The sequence below is a fragment of the Adiantum capillus-veneris genome, chromosome 19, assembly GCF_014529385.1.
Source record: "Adiantum capillus-veneris isolate H3 chromosome 19, ASM1452938v2, whole genome shotgun sequence".
NCBI lineage: Eukaryota > Viridiplantae > Streptophyta > Polypodiopsida > Polypodiales > Pteridaceae > Adiantum > Adiantum capillus-veneris.
Genome location: NC_140949.1, coordinates 36,295,736 through 36,319,082, shown reverse-complemented (window position 1 = coordinate 36,319,082; position 23,347 = coordinate 36,295,736). Strand labels below are relative to the sequence as shown.

The window sequence follows — 23,347 nt, the reverse complement described above, 5'->3', positions numbered from 1 at the left end:
TTTTAGCTTTCCAGGCTCCGAGTATTCTTCTTCTCAAAAATGATGGCAGGAGTCCTTCAAGCTGTTGCCTCTCCCGCAGTGGCCTCGCTGGCAAGCGAGGGTAGCCGTCCATCCCTCGGCGATGGCCACTCCAAGGCTTCATTCGTTTCAAGTAGCAGCAGGCATTTTCTTGGCAAAGGGCGAGTGTTTTGCACCAACTCCAACTTCATTTTTCAGCAGAACTCCCCTCCTTCTTCTCCTCCTCCGCCGCCCCCCTCTCCTCCTCCTCGCGCCAATTCCCAGAATAGCTCAACTCCCCCACCAACGCAGCACCCCTCCGCCCAGCAGAACTGCCCCGAAAGCACCTCCTATCAGGTTAGTGCAGAGAGAGAGAGAGAGAGAGAGAGAGAGAGAGAGAGAGAGAGAGACAGAGAGAGAGACACGGTGCTGGACTCCAAGAATGTTCTTTTTTTTTTTCCTTCTTCCGCTTCCTCCCCCTTTCTCTATTCTGCAGCCTTTGAAGTTTTAGTGCTGCCTTCCTCCTTGTTAGGACATTGTGCAAATCGAAGTCCCACCTATACACACGTGAATCGCTTGCCTGTTACACCATTCCATTTTCTTGCACGCCAAACTGTGAGCCTCACCAGTGGTTCCATGCAAACAAGATATCAATGCAGCCACAAAGAAGAGAACAATTGTGTAAATTCCAGCCAAGTCTTTGGATCTTGGGCTTGGATCAACCAAGTACACCAACATTGTTATGCATTCCCCTTCAAGAAGGACGAAACCTTTCTGATTGTTGTGGAGGCCTCTAACTACTGAGAAAGTTGAATCAAACTAATGTACGAAAGTAAGAGCTTCAATTATCTTGTGTATCATGGAAAGTGTCACATTTTCTTTGGAGTTCATCTGATCCTTTGTGCTTCTAATTGATCATAAGCAGAGGCTTCATGAAGAGTATTTCCGGTACCATTTTTGGTGGTACGAAAAGGTGGTCCTATCCCTCCTCCACACATACCTCCATATTGTGGCGAAAAGGCAATATATATGTATGTATGTAGAGAGAGAGAGAGAGAGAGAGAGAGAGAGAGAGAGAGAGCCTTAGCACATGGTCCTCTCCGGCCTCCGCTCGGCTAGCTTTGCAGCTGGTCGGTCGTGGCAGAGTCTTGAGCACATGGAGGGGCGACCGTGAGGATCAGCGAAGAGGAGGGAGACGCGTGTAATGTTCAAGGCAGGAGCTGCACTGAGTGGACACCAAGTAGTGAGCCAGCTGGCCGTGGAGGTCAAGCCCTAGCCACGACCGGCCTTCGGCCAACAAAAAAAAGCGGATTACACGTGGGTTGTCACCAGCGTGTGACTACTATCTATCCTTTTTGTTGATTTCTTTCTTATTATCTATTTACTTTCACTTTTTGGAAACACCCCTCGGGAAATCTAACTGCCCTGCATTGCATAGCTAGTGTGGAACTGTCCAGAGGGAGTCCAGGCCTGAGGGCAAGAGAGCACTAAGGTTGGACAAGGACTATGGTTAGCCAAGTGGGGTCATTGACTAGCCAAAGTGGAATCTTTTGCTACAGAGGCTACATTTCAGTTTTGGATGTGGCCGCAGTGTACAAAGAGGGTCGGATGACCTAGAAAGATGCAATGGCAGCATCTCCTAAAATTTAGGGAACTGCTATTTTGGGACCTGAAAATGTGTTGGCGTCATTACCTCCGGAATGACAAAGGGAACATTTTCTTACTCTGCCGTGAAGTCAACTGGGCAACCGGTTGGGATATTTTTAGGCGGCAACCCCGAAACGGGAAAATGCTTGTAAATGTGCCAAGTGGCACATTCTGGTGCAGTTTCTAATGCAAGAGAGAGTTGGCGCTGAATTTGAAGGGAAGAAGGGCTCATTTGCTGATTTTGTCACAGGTTAAGAGCTATGGAGTGCTTGCTTTCCCTCTTATGCACAGTGCGGTGCCAGGAGTGATGCCCTGCACGCTACGCACTGCCCTCTCTCTCCCCTTTGGCAGTATGTTATGCCCCTCTAGTGGGCTCTTCATTTGACCAATGTACAGTTGTGTGGGTTCATGCGCGATTGCCGAGGCAAGAGCCTCTTGCACAGGTACTGGATTAGCTAGCGGCTAATCCCCCCGCAGGTACAGGTGAATTCGGAGAGGTTTCACGCCAGAAATCTCGTCCGATTCAAAGGGCAAGCAGCCCTACAGGTGCGGGAGCTCGAGGACTTGCTAGGGATGCGACCGGCACGCGAAACGGAGCCCGAAACAGCGAATTACAGCCTGCTGTGTATTTTTGCAGGTTTAGGGTTTTGGCCCTAAACGGACCCTAATACCCCCAGGAGTTTCGGGGACGCAAGGGGACCGCTGTACAGGCGATCTGGCGCATTTTCAGGGCTGAAAACAGAGAATTCAGCGTGCTGCAGATTCTCGCCAGGTTTTGCAAAGTGCCCGTATGCGTCGGGAAAGTCAGTCAATGCGTGGGAATACTGACCGTGAAGGGTTCTAGTACAGTTATGCTGTCGAAATCGGGCTGGAACAGAGGAAATTCAGCCGAGTTTGTGCGGGGCAGCTTGTAGGAACCACAGCGTTTATTCCCTCTTTTGAACAATAAAGAAATACCGAAAGGGGCGCCTAAGTTAGGGGCCAATCTGGTGTCCGTCTACTCATACAGGTGCAATCTAGCAGCCTGTATCCCTCTCCCCTTTGTTGTGTCTTGAAAGTACAGGTAAAATAGACGACTAATAATGGGTGAAAGCTAAATCAAGGTTTAAAGTAAAGTCTACCGCCCTTTTTGGATTGAACAGGCCGGTTTCATGGTTCCATCGACGGGATTAAATCACTTTTTCCCATAGAAGTGAGCCTTGGTCAGTTTTGGACTTGAAGACACAGGGGATCATAGACCAGACACAGGGAATTGCAATTATGGCTGACAGACCGATGATGTGACTGAAGAGGTTTCCTCTTCACAGGGTCAACAGACACATGAAGTGGGTGAGTCCTCAAGACCACCACAGACTGATGATGATATATTCAGGACCCAGTTGGCTACTGCTGTGGCTATGTTCACACAAGTAATGCAGAATCCGAGGTTTTTAGCCTTTCTGCAACCTCCGGTTCCGTCTCAGCAAGTTGGGTCACTGGATCATATTCAAAAGCCTGTTAAGGCTCGAACACAGGTGATTCATACCGCACAGTCAATGGAAACACCTGTACACTTGACGGAGAACATGCAGTCTCCACAACGTATGCCTAAGGTGCAAGAACAGGTGGCTGAGATGCCAGTCTTTCAAGCTGTACCAATTCAGCCCGCCACCTTTCAACCGCCTATAGCTGGTTCTAATGGGCAGGGAAGCAACTTACAGGCTATGCAACAAGTCTTCCCACCACCTTCTGTACACCCTGGCTATTTTGGAGGTAAATCGGTATTTCAGAGCATGGCTGGTCATGCACCTGGAAATCAGTTTTATACGCCAGGAACAGTGTTTGCGGGTGCTCAAACGATGATGCCTAATCCCATGTACAGTGTCATGGGTATGCAACCAGGGTTTCAAAGCACTCAGGGACAATTTGGGATGCCACAAGCAAATTTTGGTATGGCTGGAATTACAAATCAGCAGCCAAATATGGCGTTTCCAAGTCAAGTTAATAGCGGCCAAGGAACACAGATGAACCCTAATAGTGTTCCCATGTTTCAGTCACTTCCATATGACAATTTAACGCCGCTGGAGAGGCCAACTCCGTACAAAGAAGGTGGCAAAGGTGTGTCATTCACGACCTTTACAGGGTTTGATGACAGGAAGAAGGCTCTTTCATTCCTCCAGCAGTTTGACAAGGCCTATGCAGGGGGAAACTTTACAGAGGCTTCAAAGGTCCGCAAGGCAGCCACTTTCTTGACAGGCAATGCGGGACAATGGTGGACAACTTTATTGCTTCAAGGGCAAGCTCCGTCCACATGGATTTACTTCAAGCAGATTTTTGCAGCAGCATGGTTATCTGATGATTTCGAAGCAGATGTCATGACAGAATGGCACCAGCTTAATGCTGCCACTTGCAGAAATCTGGATGATTACAATCGGAAGTTTTGGAAAGCTCTACTTCCAGTAACTTCCTATAGGTTTGTGCCATTGACAGAACAGATTGAAAAATACTGTTGTGGCCTACCCAAAGGATTGAGAAAATACTGCACGAAGACAAAAGTCACTACTTTGACGCAGCTCATCGAGGTAGCAAACACTGGCAATGGTTTGCTCAAGGGAGAAGATTGTGAATTTAACACTGGCGTCAAGGCAGGATCAGGCAAGAAAAATTCAGCCAAGAAGCACGTTCCCAATGAGGCTCCTAAAGGGACTCAGGAGTCAGCCAACGCAGGGAAAGACAAAGCTACGGCTGAATCAGAAAAAGGACCAGCAAAGAAATGGAAAAGACGTTTTCCTCGCAAGTCAGAAGAGCAAAAGAAGGTCCTGAGGACAGAGAACAAATGCTTTATATGTGAGCAGCCTGGCCACATTGCTTACAATTGTCCTACAAAGAAAAGGCCAGCTGATTCTGAAGACAAGGAAGACAAGAAAGGAAAGAAGCCCATGGCTGGTCTAGTGCCAGATATGGTGGGCGACAAGCCAAATTCAGATGCAAGTGAGCTTTGCAGAGCATGGGGAAAGGTTAGGGATCAAACAGTGCTTATCTTCTTTGATCCAGGTGCTAAAGCCAACTTTATTTCCCCAGAATTGGCTTCAAAGTTGGGAATCAGACCTGAAGAGATGGGGTATACAGCAGAGGCAGGTTTGGCATGTCCTGGCCATACAGAGGCTGTGACACCCATCATTGGAAAGTTGCGTCTACATATCCAGTCCTATGTAGATGCTGAAGAATTTTACATCATGCCACTGGACGGATGTGATGTGTTGTTAGGTATTCCTTGGTTATTTCGTGTACGGGAATCATGGATGCCTACAACAAAAAGATCACTGTACAGAGCAGGGGAAAGACTCACATTCTGGATGTAAAGCTTAAAGGGGAGTCTATTCCTACTGTATCAGCTTCTGCTATTACTTCTGTAATGAAAAAGCATCTTTCTGCGTACTTGGTTTTTGCACGTGAAGTGTCAGATTGTGATGAATCAAATTTATCTGTGCTAGATAAAGAAAGGTCAATGTTTTTACAACAGTATAGTGACTGTTTTTCCGATTCATTACCGTCTCAATTACCGCCAGAGAGACCCGAGGACCATGCGATAGATTTGGTGCCAGGCTGTAGCCCACCAAATAAGCCTCCGTACAGGGTTAGTGCGGCTCAGCAGAAAGAGATAATGGGCCAAGTACAGGAGTTGTTAGAAAAGGGGCTGATTCAGCCCAGTTCATCTCCATTCTGTTCTCCAGTGTTGGTGCAGAAAAAGGATGGCTCATGGCGTATGTGCATCGACTACCGTGCACTGAACAAGAATACCATCAAGAATAGGTTCCCTATACCTAGAATTGATGATATTATGGACAAATTAGAAGGAGCAGCTATGTTTAGCAGGATAGATCTAAAGAGTGGGTATCATCAGATCCGCATTAGATCAGAGGATGTGCACAAGACTGCTTTTAGAACGACGTTTGGCCTTTACGAATTTTTAGTGATGCCCTTTGGTCTCACAAATGCTCCTGCTACGTTCAATAGGATGATGGACAGAATTTTCCGTCCACACCAGCAGTTTGTTGGTACGTTCTTTGATGACATGATAGTCTACTCAAAGAATGAAGAGGAGCATAGGCATCACTTGGCCATTGTGTTCAAAGAGCTACGCAGTCATAGGTTGCTCATCAATGCAAAGAAAAGTGAGTTTTTTCTGGAAGAGATTCACTTTCTGGGACACATTGTCTCAAAGGATGGTGTCAGAATGGATCCTGCAAAAGTCGAAGCGATCAAGTCATGGCCAAATTTGAAGACGGTGCATGATGTCCGAAGCTTTTTGGGACTATGCTCCTATTACAGAAGGTTTATCCGAAATTTCGCTGAGATTGCTTCACCTTTACATGCTCTTCAAAAGAAGGCAGTCACCTTTAGATGGACACAAAAAGAGATTTCAGCTTTTAATCTCTTAAAGGAAAAGATGACTTCAGATCCAATCATTGTGTTGCCAGATCTTAGGAAGTCATTTGTGGTCCAGTGTGATGCCTGCGGTAGTAGCATTGGTGCTGTGCTAATGCAAGATGGCAGGGTAGTAGCCTATGAGAGCAGAATTTTGCAAGGGCCAGAGATGACCATGCAGGTCTATGAGAAAGAGTTACTGGCTGTGATTCATGCGCTCTTAAGTTGGAAACACTACCTGCTAGGTGCAGATTTCGTTGTCCAAACGGATCATCAGACCTTGCGATACTTCTTGACACAAACAAAGTTATCTGAAAAGCATATGCGATGGGCAAATATTTTGTCCATGTTCCATTTTCAGATTGTGCATGTGGAAGGCAAGAAGAACGTTGTGGCTGATGCCTTGTCAAGGAAGCCACAAATTTCAGCTGTGTCAATTCCTTATCATCATGAACTTGATGATATGAGAGAACACTATGCAAATGATGAAGATTTTGCAAGGGTCTTCGAGCAACTAATGGATGGACAACGTCATGAACACTATCTTCTTAAAGATGGGTTCATGATGATGCATGGCAGATTGTGTCACAAAGCCATTGCGACGTAAAGTTATGGAAGAGAGTCATGTCCCACCGTATGCAGGGCATCGTGGTATCGATGCTACAGTTAAAGCGGTTGAGACATTCTTCTATTGGCCTACATTGAGAAGGGATGTGGATGCCTTTGTGCGAGAATGCCTAATATGCCAAAAGGTCAAGTTTGACAGGCAAAAGGCACCAGGGTCATTGCAACCACTACCTATTCCAGATAAACCATGGGAAAGTATTGCTATGGATTTTATCTTTGATCTTCCGAGAACGCAGACAGGAAATGATGGTATTTGGACCATTATTTGCAGATTCAGCAAACAGGCTCATTTTATTCCTGTCAGGAAGAAGATAAAGCCAGATCAGATGGCACGCTTGTTTATGAGCAATATTTTCAAGTATCATGGCATGCCACAGTCGATTATTAGCGACCGTGATCCACGCATGACAAGTTTGTTCTGGAGAGGCTTGTTTTAGAATATGGGCACCACGCTCAAATTCTCTTCGTCATTTCATCCTCAAACAGATGGGCAGTCAGAAGAAGCAAATTCTACTGTCCTAGATCTGCTGAAGTGCTATGTGTCAGAGCATAAAGGAAAGTGGGAGCAGTATTTGCCATTGGTGGAGTATGCATACAATAATACAGTGCATTCATCAACTGGCAAGGCACCCTTTGAGATAGTTGAAGGTGGCAAGAAAGTTCCTCCCATACTGCATACAAAGGACAAGATATTTGAAGCAGATAAGTATGTTCAAGACATGGATGAAATGTACAAGAAGGTCAAAGTGGCCTTAGAAAGGACTCAGGCAAAGCAAAAGAAAGCAGCTGATCGTCACCGCCGTGAAGTGGTATATTCACTTGGTGATTGGGTGCTTTTACGCTTTGAAAAGGCAAGGTTAAAGAAGATGAAGGGCAAGGAAAGACTATTTCCAAAGCTCAGCATGCGTTACTATGGGCCTTTTCAAGTATGCGACATAATCAGTGATGTTGCATATAGGCTGAAATTGCCTGACAGTTGGAAGATTCACAATGCGTTTCATGTGAGTCTTCTCAGACCCTATGTGGGTGATGTGCCAGAAGATATGCCAGCTGAAGATCAGCCGGAAGTCGAGGAACTTGACGAGATCTTGGTCCCTGAACAGATTTTGGCACACAAAGAAAGGAAAGTGAAAGGCAAGGTTGCTAGGCGTTACTTGGTAAAGTTCAGAAACTATCCACCAATGGATGCTAAGTGGATGGAAGAAGGTGAACTTGCAGAGTCACCAACTGTGTTATCACTTTACCTGGAAGCCTTCAATTTACAACCTACCTTGACCCCTTGACTTTTAAAGCTACATGGATTGTCAGTGTGACAATGGCTTCTGAAACAAATGATGTACATGGTATTTAAAGTGAGCTCAAATCAAATACCTGTTACATAAATGTTAGAGCTGTACAGATTGTCAGTTTGGCAATTGCTCTTATGGAATGTCCAAAAGTTTGATTAGTGCTATAGAAGTGAGTATTTCTTGTCAGTTTGTCAAGGATACAGTGATTGCTTCTATTGAAGAGTACATGTGTAACTGCATTCTTAAACTGTCGGTTTGGGTATGCTCGAAAGTGTTACGGGATCCAACGTGTACTATAAGACAGTGGCAACATGTGCAGCTACCATTTTGTCATTGGAAAGTTAGTGACTCAAAGCAATGACAGAGTGCGAAGCTACCACTATGTCATTGGGACAGGGTTCACACGCAGGCAATACATGAGTCGACGAGGTGTTGAATACACCAGGGTTGACAATGAGCATGTATGTGTCGTATATGTGTCGACAGGTGTTGAATACATCAGTGTTGACAGTGAGCATGTACGACATAGATGCAAACGAGGACGTTTGAGATTTCAAGAGGGGGGTATGTCACCAGCGTGTGACTACTATCTATCCTTTTTGTTGATTTCTTTCTTATTATCTATTTACTTTCACTTTTTGGAAACACCCCTCGGGAAATCTAACTGCCCTGCATTGCATAGCTAGTGTGGAACTGTCCAGAGGGAGTCCAGGCCTGAGGGCAAGAGAGCACTAAGGTTGGACAAGGACTATGGTTAGCCAAGTGGGGTCATTGACTAGCCAAAGTGGAATCCTTTGCTACAGAGGCTACATTTCAGTTTTGGATGTGGCCGCAGTGTACAAAGAGGGTCGGATGACCTAGAAAGATGCAATGGCAGCATCTCCTAAAATTTAGGGAACTGCTATTTTGGGACCTGAAAATGTGTTGGCGTCATTACCTCCGGAATGACAAAGGGAACATTTTCTTACTCTGCCGTGAAGTCAACTGGGCAACCGGTTGGGATATTTTTAGGCGGCAACCCCGAAACGGGAAAATGCTTGTAAATGTGCCAAGTGGCACATTCTGGTGCAGTTTCTAATGCAAGAGAGAGTTGGCGCTGAATTTGAAGGGAAGAAGGGCTCATTTGCTGATTTTGTCACAGGTTAAGAGCTATGGAGTGCTTGCTTTCCCTCTTATGCACAGTGCGGTGCCAGGAGTGATGCCCTGCACGCTACGCACTGCCCTCTCTCTCCCCTTTGGCAGTATGTTATGCCCCTCTAGTGGGCTCTTCATTTGACCAATGTACAGTTGTGTGGGTTCATGCGCGATTGCCGAGGCAAGAGCCTCTTGCACAGGTACTGGATTAGCTAGCGGCTAATCCCCCCGCAGGTACAGGTGAATTCGGAGAGGTTTCACGCCAGAAATCTCGTCCGATTCAAAGGGCAAGTAGCCCTACAGGTGCGGGAGCTCGAGGACTTGCTAGGGATGCGACCGGCACGCGAAACGGAGCCCGAAACAGCGAATTACAGCCTGCTGTGTATTTTTGCAGGTTTAGGGTTTTGGCCCTAAACGGACCCTAATACCCCCAGGAGTTTCGGGGACGCAAGGGGACCGCTGTACAGGCGATCTGGCGCATTTTCAGGGCTGAAAACAGAGAATTCAGCGTGCTGCAGATTCTCGCCAGGTTTTGCAAAGTGCCCGTATGCGTCGGGAAAGTCAGTCAATGCGTGGGAATACTGACCGTGAAGGGTTCTAGTACAGTTATGCTGTCGAAATCGGGCTGGAACAGAGGAAATTCAGCCGAGTTTGTGCGGGGCAGCTTGTAGGAACCACAGCGTTTATTCCCTCTTTTGAACAATAAAGAAATACCGAAAGGGGCGCCTAAGTTAGGGGCCAATCTGGTGTCCGTCTACTCATACAGGTGCAATCTAGCAGCCTGTATCCCTCTCCCCTTTGTTGTGTCTTGAAAGTACAGGTAAAATAGACGACTAATAATGGGTGAAAGCTAAATCAAGGTTTAAAGTAAAGTCTACCGCCCTTTTTGGATTGAACAGGCCGGTTTCAGTTCACGCCCCTTTCTTCAGCGGCTGGCTGGTGTTGCTGCACCGATGTGCTCATTACAAGAGAGAGTGAGAGATTTCATTCTAGTACTTGAAGATCAGATACGACCCATGGGATCATATCATGTGGGGTGTGTGGAGCTAATAAGTGACTCTCGAGGCTCAAGAATTGTGGAAATGAGCATTTCAAATACAGTGTCCACATCGTGTTTGGGTGGGGAATGTGTTTTGGGAATGCTCATGATGCTGAAAATGTGGGGAAAGCAAGCTCTAATGTGATCAAAAGTTAAGCACTCTTGTAGGGTGTATGATGCTCAAACTCTTGCACTTTGCGGGGGCTTAAAGTGTAAAGCCGATGAGACTCCCTCCCCGTGCCCCAACGCCTTCTCTCTCTAGTTTGAGAGAAAGATATGATGCTTTACCTCTCTCTTTCGCTGTGAAAAGATCCCAAAAGGCCCAGATCCCAAAAGGCCCATATAATGTTTTTCCACTTGTCAACCACACGTAGGATGCACATGGGTATGGAAGTACGGACTAGACCCCCCGGAAATTCCACACGTCCAATAGCCTACATATGATACTTGAAACTTAAAAGTTAAAAGCCTACATACTACACCATCATGTCTAAAACTTTATACAGGAACGCAAAATCATAACCGCAACATGCTCATGCGGCAATAAACGAGCAGGCCGAATAAAAATTGCCTCCATTTTTGGCTCGCTGCTCGGGAGTACGGAATCCTTTTCCCTACTCTTCCATATCGGACTTGTACGGAGGCTCAGCCGTATGGGTGCGAAAGAAAAACTATGGGCCCATATGTGCTTAAAAAAATCAGAGATTGTAGTTTTTTTTCCCTTCTTTTAAAATGGGGGCCTGGGCGAGGGGCTGTTTTTTGTGCAAATCTCATATTGTTGGCTGCTTTTGTGGGTGCCAGCTTTATAGAGGATGCATGCCATAGTTTTGGACACTTTTTTTGAATTAGGATCTATTTAAGAGAGTCGTGATGCGTAAGTGTAGGCGCTTGACACATAGAGGACACACAGAGCTCGTGCGTACACACACTAGATGCAAGAAGATAACAACTTTGATGAAGAAGACTTGTAGTTTCTTGTCGTTTGTTGCACACACCAATGTAATGTGCATCATACGTGATTTATGGTGATAATTGAGGATAAATGCTTAGTGCGTATTGTGCAATAGACTAGAGAGAAGAGAGAATGACACTGTGAGTGAAGGTTTTGTGAGAGTGAGAGAGAGAGAAGAAGACTAACACCGGATGGGGTCCCAAACCTCCCTCCAAGGCCCCCTTCTCTATCGCTATAGAGGTACTTGCTTTAGACTGCACAAATGCTGATACAATGGTCCTACATGCTGATGGGATCTTGCTGTAGGTGTTGGGATCCGCGAGGCTACGAGCTGAAAACTGAAAACGCTGGCTGAAGTGACGGTTGAGATTTGTAATGGCTGATCTGATGCAAAAACGCTACATCGTTGTATGCGGAAGGGTTGAAAAATACTAACTTCGGGGCTGATCTGGTATTGCAGGCTGAATTTGGTATTGTAGGTTCATGTTGGACTACCGAAATATTGAAAGAAATACCGAAAGGGGCGCCAATGTTTGGGGCCAATACTCTCTGGGGTGGAATTTCACCACTCCGTGTCGCGTGTCGTCTCTCTCTCTCTCTCTCTCTCTCAGTTCTGTTTTTATTGAAGTGCTAAAAGTTTGTTCAGTCTGTCCTTTTCTATTGGCACGTGGTGCCCCTCTTGTGACAGTGGTATCAGAGCATCGGGCATGTGCTTTTTCTGAAAGTATACCGGTCCTACCAAGAGCAGACAGAGCAAGATTGCACTTCCAAAGTTCATTGGAAATTTTGGCTTCGTGCTCTGACCCCGGACTTATTAGCCACTCCCACCCTTACTACATCACGCATCGGGTGCGCTCCCGTCGTCACCGCTCATGTCTTACAGGCATAAGCCAAAAGGATCACTTGCTAGAGAAGGATCCAAGGTTTGTTTCGAGCTGCTGTTTTTCTTAGAGGCAGTGCCATGCAGATGTTGATAGCTACCAAGCAGCATACTCCAAGTACTTGGCAAGCTTTCAAGAAAATTTTTCCTCGAAGCTATATGGTTTCTGGCATCTTCCTTCGGAGTGCAACTTCTGGCAAAGTGGGGTATCCTGAAATGCTTGCCATGGAAACCCTAGCATGTTATAACTTGAAATTTCTCGACATCTCCTAGTAGATGTCTCTTCACGAGCAAATGACCTTGGAGGTCAAGTGCGATTGCTATCTTGGGACTACCATCGCCACTCGCGGGTTGAGGGTGAGAAATGATGTTTGAGAATGCTTGTTCATACTCATGGCCCAGACCCTTGTGGTTATTTGCAGGGGGAGTATTGAATGATTGAAAAGTGTTGTTACTCATGGCCCAGACCTGCATGGTTATTTACGGGGGGAGTATTAAGAAGTCTAAGTAGTGGTTATTCTCAGCACCTCCAAATGACGCAGGTTGCCGTCTGGGGGGCGTTTGGTTGCAAAAGGCCTCTATATCTCATGGCCCGAACCTTTTTAGATTATTTGTGGAAGGAGTGATGAGGGAGTCGTTGAACAGCTCATGGCTCGAACTTGGAGGGTTATTTGCGAGGGGAGTGTTCATCGGCGGCTTTATGTTTCTATGTCTTGTAACATGCATATGTGAGCATTTTTGTTGCATTGTGATGTGCTAACCACTAAATATTCCTAATTGGATGAGATTGCCTGGGTATGTAATTTTAGTGCATCAAGACACCTGTGGAAGATCAATATGGTCTGGGTGTGATGGCTAATTTTACTACGCCGGAATATCAAGAGTTCGGATCTGGATGGAAGGAGAAGCTAACTCCTTGATCAAAAGAGCCGAAGGAGAAGCTAACTCCTTAACAAATAGAGCAAACTGATTGTCCCTCGGAATGTCCCTCGGAATGACCCTCGGAAATTTTTGTGCTAACTTGAGTTGTTTTGCAGATATGCTGTAATCGCGGACAATTACTCTCCTTCAAGAAGGGGAGATGTCACAAACTACTGACGTGTCAAAGCCCTGAAGAAGGGAGCCAACTTGCAGATGTCGGCCTAGGGGCCTAAACCCTAAGAAGAACAAGTAACAGAAGAAGAAGTCCTATCAACTTATGGGGACCCCGTCCGATGGGACCCCAAGTGACAAAGGAAATAAAGCAGGACCCACACACACACAAATCGCGTAGCTGTTGATGACTTGGCAGATTTTCGAAAAATACACTGGCTGATGATGTGGCAAGCTGTGCGGATTTCCGCGTTTTGTGCTAATGGCTATCGTGGCAGCTGTACAGATTTCCATAAATTACGTTGGTAGCTTTTGGCATTGCTTTTGAGTTTGAAGGCTTTTCATGTAAATTGCTTTTCATAGGCCAAGGGCCTTAAAATATGTGCTAAGGGCTCATTCTCTGGCATGCTTTCTGGAGAAGGTGCAGAGTCTGGAGTACCAGCTTGTATTGTGTTTGTGCAATATAAAAAAATACTGAAAGGGGCGCCAAGGTTTGGGGCCAATACTCTTTGGGGTGGAATTTCGCCACTCCGTGTCGTGTGTCGTCTCTCTCTCTCTCTCTCTCTCTCAGTTCTGTTTTTATTGAAGTTCTAAAAGTGTGTTCAGTCTGTTCTTTTCTATTGGCACGTGGTGCTCGTCTTGTGACAGTGGTATCTGAAAGCATACCAGTCCTACCAAAGAGCAGACAGAGCAAGATTGCACTTCCAAAGTTAATTAGAAATTTTGGCTTCGTGCTCCAATCCTAGACTTATTAGCCTCTCCCACTCTTACTACATTGCGCATTGGGCACACTCCTGTCTTCACCGCTCATGTCTTACAGGGCATAAGCCAAAAGGACCACTTGCTAGAGAGGGATCCAAGATTTGTTTCGAGCTGTTGTTTTTCTTAGAGGCAGTGCCATGCACATGTTGATAGCTACCAAGCAGCATACTCCAAGTACTTGGCAAGCTTTCAAGAAAATTTTTGCCCGAAGTTATATGGTTTCTAACATCTTCCTTCGGAGTGCAACTTCTAGTAGAGTGGGGTATCCTGAAATGCTTGCCATGGAAACCCTAGCAGATTATAACTTGAAATTTCTCGACATCTCCTAGTAGATGTCTCTTCACGAGTAGATGACCTTGGAGGTCCAGTGCGATTGCTATCTTGGGACTACCATCGCCGCCAAAGAAACACTGTTTGTCCAAGAGCTGATGGACCATGCTGTGCTCGGCTACGACCCTATGGAATGAACCTAACCCTAATTTTTTGGTGCAGGTTTCTGGATGTAAAGTCAGTCCACTTTTCGAGCTCGACTGATGTCGAGATTGCTTTTTAAGTTTGAAATCTGTTTGAGAACTTGTTTGGTGAACCTGTTTGGAATTTGTTTGAAATGGATGGTGTCTGTTTTGAACCTGTCTTGGCGTCGATTTGAATTGTTTTACTCTGGTTTTAATACTGGTTTCAATGATTGGTGATTTTACTCCCGGGTAGAGGGTGAGAAATGATGTTTGAGAATGCTTGTTCATACTCATGGCCTGGACCCTTGTGGTTATTTGAGGGGGGAGTATTGAATGATTGAAAAGTGTTGTTACTCATGGCCCGGACCTGCATGGTTATTTACGGGGGGAGTATTAAGAAGTCTGAGTAGTGGTTACTCTCAGCACCTCCAAACGACGCAGGCTGCGGTCTAGGGGGGCGTTTGGTTGTAAAAGGCCTCTATATCTCATGGCCCGAACCTTTTTAGGTTATTTGCGGAAGGAGTGATGAGGGAGTCGTTGAACAGCTCATGGCCCGGACCTAGACGGTTATTTGCGGGGGGAGTGTTCATCGGTGGCTTTATGTTTCTATGTCTTGTAACATGTATATGTGAGCATTTGTGTTGCATTGTGATGTGCTAACCACTGAATATTCCTAATTGGATGAGATTGCCTGGGTATGTAATTTTAGTGTATCAAGACACCCGTGCAAGATCAGTACGGTCTAGGTGTGATGGCTAATTTTACTACGCTAGAATATCAAGAGTTTCGATATGGACGAAAGGAGAAGCTAACTCCTTGATCAAAAGAGCCGAAAGGAGAAGCTAACTTCTTAACAAAAAGAGCAAACTGATTGTCCGTAAGAGTGTTCCTTTAATGACCCTCGGAAATTTTTGAGCTAACTTGAGTTGTTTTGCAGATATGTTGTAATCGCGGACGATTACTCTCTTTCAAGAAGGGGAGATGTCACAAACTACTGACATGTCAAAGCCCTGATGAAGGGAGCCAAGTTGCAGATGTCGGCCGAGGGACCTAAACCCTAAGAAGAACAAGTAACAGTCCTACCAACTTATGGGGATCCCGTCTGATGGGGCCCTAAGTGACATAAAGGAAATAAAGGAGGACCCACACACACACACAAATCGCGTAGGTGTTGATGACGTGGCAGATTCCGAGAAATACGCTGGTGATGACGTGGCAGGCTGTACGGATTTTCGTAAATTACGCTAGCAGCTTTTTGGCATTGCTTTTGGGATTAGAAGCTATTGAGTTTGAAGGCTTTTCATGTAAATTGCTTTTCATAGGCCAAGGGCTCATTCTCTGGCATGCTTCTTGGAGAAGGTGCAGAGTCTGGAGTACCGGCTTGTATTGTGTTGGTGCAATATAAAGAAATACCGAAAGGGGCGCCAAGGTTTGGGGCCAATATTCTCTGGGGTGGAATTCCGTCACTCCGTGTCGTGTGTCGTCTCTCTCTCTCTCAGTTCTGTTTTTATTGAAGTGCTAAAAGTCTGTTCAGTCTGTTCTTTTCTATTGGCACGTGGTGCCTGTCTTGTGACAGTGGTATCAGAGCATCAAGCGTGTGCTTTTCCTGAAAGCATACCGGTCCTACCAAAGAGCAGACAAAGCAAGATCGCACTTCCAAAGTTCATTGGAAATTTTGGCTTTGTGCTTTGACCCCAGACTTATTAGCCACTCCCACCCTTACTGCATCGCGCATTGGGCGCGCTTTCGTCTTCACCACTCATTTCTTACAGGGCATAAGCCAAAAGGATCACTTGCAAGAGAAGGATCCAAGATTTGTTTCGAGCTGCTGTTTTTCTCAGAGGCAATGCCATGTAGATGTTGATAGCTACCAAGCAGCATACTCCAAGTACTTGGCAAGCTTTCAAGAAAATTTTTGCCCGAAGTTATATGGTTTCTGACATCTTCCTTCAGAAAGCAACTTCTGGCAGAGGGGGTATCTTGAAATGCTTGCCATGGAAACCCTAGCAGATTCTAACTTGAAATTTCTCGACATCTCCTAGTAGATGTCTCTTCACGAGCAGATGATCTTGGAGGTCCAGTGCGATTGCTATCTTGGGACTACCATCGCGGCCAAAGAAACGCTGTTTGTCCAAGAGATGATGGACCATGCTGTGCTCGGCTATGGCCTAATTTTTTGGTAAGGCTTCAGGATGGAAAGCCAGTCGACTTTTGGAGCTCGATTGATGTCGAGATTGCTTAAGTCTGAAATCTGTTTGAGAACTTGTTTGGTGAACCTGTTTGGAATTTGTTTGAAATGGATGGTATCTATTTTGAATCTGTCTTGGTGCCGATTTGAATTGTTTGACTTTGGTTTTAATACTGCTTTTAATGATTCGTGAGTTTACTCCCAGGTGGAGGGTGAGAAATGATGTTTGAGAATGCTTGTTCATACTCATGGCCCGGACCCTTGTGGTTATTTGCGGAGGGAGTATTGAATGATTGAAAAGTGTTGTTACTCATGGCCCGGACCTGCATGGTTATTTACGGGGGGAGTATTAAGAAGTTTGAGTAGTGGTTACTCTCAACACTTCCAAACGACGCAAGCTGCGGTCTGGGGAGGCGTTTGGTTGTAAAAGGCCTCTATATCTCATGGGCCGGACCTTTTTAGGATATTTGCGGGAGGAGTGCTAAGGGAGTCGTTGAACAGCTCATGGCCCGGACCCGGATGGTTATGTTCGGGGGGGGGCGGGGGGGGGGGGGGGGGGGGGGGTGTTCATCGGTGGCTTTATGTTTCTATGTCTTGTAACATGCATATGTGAGCATTTGTGTTGCATTTGATGTGCTAACCACTGAATATTCCTAATTGGATGAGATTGCTTGGGTATGTAATTTTAGTGCATCAAATTTTACTATGTTGGAATATCAAGAGTTCCGATCTGGATGAAAGGAGAAGCTAACTCCTTGATCAAAAGAGTCGAAAGGAGAAGCTAACTCCTTAACAAAAAGAGCAAACTGATTGTCCCTATGAATGTTCCTCGGAAATTTTTGAGCTAACTTGAGTTGTTTTGCAGATATGCTGTAATTGCGGACGATTACTCTCTTTCAAGAAGGGGAGATGTCACAACTACTGACGTGTCAAAGCCCTGAAGAAGGGAGCCAACTTGCAGATGTCGGCCGAGGGGCCTAAACCCTAAGAAGAACAAGTAACAGAAGAAGAAGTCCTACCAACTTATGGGGACCCCGTTCGATGGGGCCCCAAGTGACATAAAGGAAATAAAACAGGACCCACACACACACAAATTGCGTAGCTGCTAATGACATGGCAGATTTCCAAAAAATACGATGGTTGATGAAGTGGCAGGTTGTACGGATTTTCGCGTTTTGCGTTGACTGTTGACATGGTAGCTGTACGGATTTTCGTAACTTATGCTCCCAGCTTTTTGGCATTGCTTTTGGGACCAGAAGCTTTTGAGTTTGAAGGCTTTTCATGTAAACTGCTTTTCATAGGCCAAGGGCTCATTGTTTGGCATGCTTCTTGGAGAAGGTGCAGATTCTGGAGTACCGGCTTGTACTTGTTGATGCAATGTAAAGAAATACCGAAAGGGGCGCCAAGGTTTGGGGCCAATACTCTCTGGGGTGGAATTCCGTCACTCTGTGTTGCGTGTCGTCTCTCTCTCTCTCTCTCTCTCTCTCTCTCTCTCTCTCTCTCTCTCTCAGTTCTGTTTTTATTGAAGTCCTAAAAGTCTGTTCAGTCTGTTCTTTTCTATTGGCACGTGGTGCGCGTCTTGTGACAGGTGCTGTTGCCCTTGAATTGGGTATCGATTTTACTAATTGATGCCTGGAGAAGTGACTCCAGGGTCACTTATATAGGGCAAAAGTGCCGGAACTTACTTAGAAAAAGTCACTTATTCATAAGTTTGCATCTTACTGATAAGAGGTGCTCAGATGTAGTTACTACCTAGGTCGGGTATTATGAACTGTAATAGGAACTCTCCCAAGTGCCTACACCTAGCAGACATTGAGGGTGCTCATGTGCAATGAGAGGGTATGCAACTACTCTAAAGTGCCTGGACATTGAGGTCTTGCGTATAGGCTCACAAAGGTGCAAGAACACTTCCTAGGTTGTCTTAAATCCTAGAAGTAGGAGTTACAACTTGTTCATATGCACATAGGGTTAGATGTGCACGTGACACTCAACTCATGAACAAATACTTGACTAGGGGTGTTGAGAGTGGCGGTTTAGGGCCATGGACTCTTGTGTAGGAGCATCTTGCTCCACCACCTTCTTTATCTCGCTTCACTCTCTTGTTTTGGTAAGTTATCAAGGCTTGCAGAATGTGGTAGCTCATTGATTTCCATACAAGGTGGATAGGTATGATAAATGGGGTGCATAAAATTTATTGAAAAACGTTCTACAGTATGGGTAGTCGCTATCAGTACGATAAATACATCATGTATGAAGATTTATGAGAAAATATACAAAAAGACACATGGACTTGGGTTTGTATATAATTTTGTTTGTATAAGAACATACACATGGTATATGATGCACGGATGAAAGCTAGATGTAGGTATATGACATGCATGGGTATACACACATGAATATACGTCTCTAAAGATAATAAGTACATAAATGCATGCATTTATGCATGGCCATCTCTCTCATATACCATGTATCTTGTATCCTAGCCTCCCATGAATCACCCCCTCCCCCCTTACCACGGGACCACATTTTGTTGCTTTGTACCTTTGTCCTTCCTCGATAGATGGAAGACACTCGTGTATTTGATTTGTCTCATTGGCCGACTTTGGCCTCTAATAGACGTAAATCTCTCTCTCTCTCACATCTTTGAGAAACAACAGAGCCATTTTATTGGAAATAGATCTTTTTGTGTGTCTCTTGACTTTTTGGAGGAACAACAAAGGTAAATTTACTAGAAAATAGAGCTGAATTTTTGGAAAAAGGGAACAAACTGACGGAAGTAAGAGCCGAATATTGAAAGATGAGAGTTAAATGAAAGAGGTAAATTTACTAGAAAATAGAGCTGAATTTTTGGAAAAAGGGAACAAACTGACGGAAGTAAGAGCCGAATATTGAAAGATGAGAGTTAAATGAAAGAAAATAAAAAGCAATCTGTCTCTGCCCCCTCTTGTCTCTATACACTTGAAAACCCCGATTTGGGAATGATTTGCAATTGATTATAAAAGCCTAAAATCTGATATAGAATCTAAAATAATGTAGAAAATAACGGATACAAAATGTATCACCAGTATGTACTATATTGAATAGTACTTTTCGTACTGAATTTTTAGTACTACCTTGTTTCCATATGGTCACTCGTCAGAATTGGTTACAATGGTATGAGAGATCTGTTGCTTCCTTACCCATCTGCAAAGGGAAGCACATACTTTTTGATGAAGAAGAACAACCAGGCAGATCAAAACAAATTCTGGATCCTCATGCGAGCCCGATTCAACAATTGTATCTAGGGGAGACTCGTGCACAATATATGATTCAACAATTGTTGCCCTTGGCCGATCAGCGATGACACAACCCGATGAATGACTAGATGCACTCCAAGGCCGTGGGAATTCTTTTAATTCTTATGTTCCACCTGCTATCCCTCAATAAAATTCTTATGTACCCCCTTCTCATGGTTCTATATGATCTCATCATCCCTTACAAACCGCTTTTGGACTAATGTTGCTCAATTTCCAATAGGCATATGTGTCAGAGATTGAGGAGCGAAGAAAGCTACAGAATGTATCATCGAGGCCAAGGAGTGCATACGTGAACATCTATTTTTGTTTCTTTTGTTATACTGCGTATCAATGAATAAATGTATAATGATTATGATGATCTTCGATGAGCAATCTGCATGGAGGAAAATCCAATTTCCTTTTATTGACATTGGCTATGATATTGGCCACATGACAATATTTTAGATGCAACCGAGGTCTCTATAACTAGCTTGATTACTTTCTGCCGCACAAAGCACTAGAATGTATGATTGCATAAGACCATACGGTGTACATGTCTTTGATGTGTGTAGTTTTCTTTTTATTAACTTTGGAATCCTCTCTCTTTTTTTTTTGCTTAATGCATGCAATTGAGGACAATTGCTTTGATTTGTGATGGCAATATGTGATGGATTTTTGGGCTGTTGTTTTGCAGCTAGACCGGAAGGGCAAGTGATCTCTTTATATTTTCCGTCCTGTCAAAAAATTCCTCTCTAGAAAGGTGGTCCCTGCCAATCTTTGAGACATAGCGAGAATTTTCCAAGCCGTACATTGACTCTCTCTCTAGATTCTCCCTTCTCTCTCTAGTCTCTCTAAACCTGAATTTTATTGTTCAATCTCTCTAGAACAGTCTTCTCTCTCATATAAATTGCTTTATCTCTAGATTTTTGGCACATTTTCTCTCTAAAAGAGAGGAGTGAGAGCTGAACTTTTCTCAAGTCAGAGAGAGAAATTTTACCTTTTTTCTCCTCTCCCTCGCGAATCCATGCTTAGAAAAAGTTGAGATTGCTATCTCTTTTTTTTTTTTTGGGGGCGGGGAGGGGGGAGGGGGGGGGGGGGGGGGGGGGGGGGGGGGGGGGTTCTTTTTCCCACAGATCTCAGATTTTGGGCTGCTTTTTGGGGCGCCAGCTTTCTAGAGGACTAGTTAATTTTGTGAGCATGCAATGCTTGTGGACTTTTTCTTTTGAATTAAGACCTATTTAAAGAGTCATTAGTGTAGGCACTTGACACATACAGGACAGAGTGTGCAGACACTAGGTGCAGGAAGATTACGATTTTAAAGAAGAAAACTTGGCTCTGTGTGTGTGTGTGTGTGTGTGTGTGTGTGTGGACAATTCGATCCAACAGACTTGCAACATGGCATCAATTTCTTAACACAATTAAAAAGGAGTATGATGAGGACAAAGTTGTAACCACCACCAGCGGAAGACAGTGAACTACCACAATCCACAATTCTTGCTTGATACACTTCAAAACAACTGATAACCAAACAAAAGCAGAGAGTGAAGGGAGAAGAAGAAGATGGTGGAGTGGGATGTTGCTGCACACAAGAGTTGGTGGCCCTGAACCGCTGTGTCAATGCCGCTGGTCAAGTCTTTGTTTAATGATTGTGTGCGTGCGCATAGCAGAGAGCAGGAACGAGAGAGAGAGAGAGAGAGAGAGAGAGAGAGAGAGAGAGAGAGAGAGAGAGAGAGAGAGAGAGAGAGTAGGGGTGCATTGCTTTTCGTCTTGTAAAAGGCAACCTTGCATGTGTTTTAGGGATGGCCAAGACCGGTTCAAAGCCAGCCTCCTCAATACCAAAACCAGCCTCCCCAGTATCACTCAACACAAAATCAACCCCCTCAATACCAAAGGCAGCCCCCTCAATACCAAAGGCAGCCTCCTCAATACCAAAACCAGCCTCCCCAGTATCACTCAGCACAAAATCAACCACCCCCTCAATACCCAAGCCAACCTCCCCAGTATCAGTCTAACTACAGTAAGCTAAGGCAATATGAAGGCCAGCCGCCTCAGTATCAAGGCCAGCCACTTCAGCATCAAGGACAGCCACCGCAATACCAGGGACAGCCGCCTCAGTATCAAGGACAATCACCGCAATACCAGAGACAGCCACCGCAAAACCAAAACCAGCAGTCACCGCAATACCGAAACCAGCAGTCACCACAGTACCAAAGCCAATGGCCAATGCAGTTTCAAGGCCAACAGCCAATGCAGTACCAAAGCCAGCCATCACACCTTCAAAACCAGCCCCCTCAATACCAGGGTGAGCCTCAATATCCTCCAATGCAAAGCTGGCCTTCTCAGTACCAGAATCCCTCATATCAATATCAAACCCAGCCCACCCAGTACCAATATCAAAATCAGCCGACAAAATATCAGCCAAATCAAAGTCGGGCGGTACAGACCCAGCCCTCACAAACTTCATCTTTGTTCCGATCAGCCCAAACCCAACCAATGCAAACTGTTGCGCAGACCATGCTGAGTACTCCGCCAATGCAATCATCATCCCATTCAACTTTGAGTACTCCGTCATCATCATCCCATTCAACTCTGAGTACTCCGTCATCATCATCCCACTCAACTCTGAGTACTGTATCAGGCCAGCCAACAGCCCAGACCACTGTGAGTTCTCCATCCACTCACACACCAGCGCAGACTACTACAAGTTCTCCATCCACTCAAACACCAGCCCAGAATACTCTGACTACTCCAGCATCATTGACGTCAAGCTCTTCAACCCCCTCATACACATCAGTATTCGATTCACAAACCTATCAAAGAGCTGCAATGTCCAATGTGAGAAGACGGCCTTATGATCCCGAGGCCAAGATGCGCATGAAGCAGTATCGGAGGGAGGCTATGATAAGACAGCGCCAGGAAGAGCTTGAAAATTTAGAGAAGAATTATGTGCTGGACACAGATGCTCTCTACAAGAAAGGTGATCCGGGCACTGTTCAAGGTATTGTGAAAGATATCATCACAGTCGGGTATTACATGAAATTGCCAGATGGCAGGGAAGGATTTTTACCATGCATGCAGTTCAATGATTGCCCAGGAGGCACTCCTCTTCTAACACGGTTGTTCAAAGTGGGAGACGAGATCACTGTGAGGCAAGAGAAGATGTATGATGGAGGGCTAGATAAGCTCCATGCGAAGCCTTAGTTGTATGGTCGCTTAATTAACAACGTGTCGCATGTCACTATAGTATGTATGAGCAATTGGTGGTGACCGCGGAATGGCCATTACAATGTATGGGATTGATCACACAACATTCTCATGTTTATGTCATTTCAACTCTTCAGGGAGTGATTGTCATTTAGTCTCTGCAAATGAGGCTGATGATTATTCTTTGTAAACCATGCTATCATTGGTATAGCTGGTATTTGTCAAGCAAGTACTTACTTGGTATCAGTCAAGGCTATTTCTAGGCGGCAGAAGTGGTAGCTTACTTGCTGGGTAGAGATCTGGGCAGTTGCCACCACTTTGTTTTATAGCTTTATGAGTCTGGTTGTGAAGTAGTCTTTTGAACATACAAAGAGTTTACCCTGTTCTTGGGTGTTTGGA

The 23,347-nt window shown here is 45.1% G+C and overlaps 1 protein-coding gene across 1 annotated transcript; it reads left to right on the top strand.

Moving 5' to 3' along the window:
• On the top strand, positions 1–23,347 carry LOC147433830 (uncharacterized). The gene is made up of 2 exons (XM_086490448.1): positions 1–354; positions 21,542–23,347. Exons 1-2 carry the CDS (start codon positions 40–42, stop codon positions 22,943–22,945), a joined length of 1,719 nt encoding a protein of 572 aa, XP_086346574.1. The 5' UTR covers positions 1–39; the 3' UTR covers positions 22,946–23,347.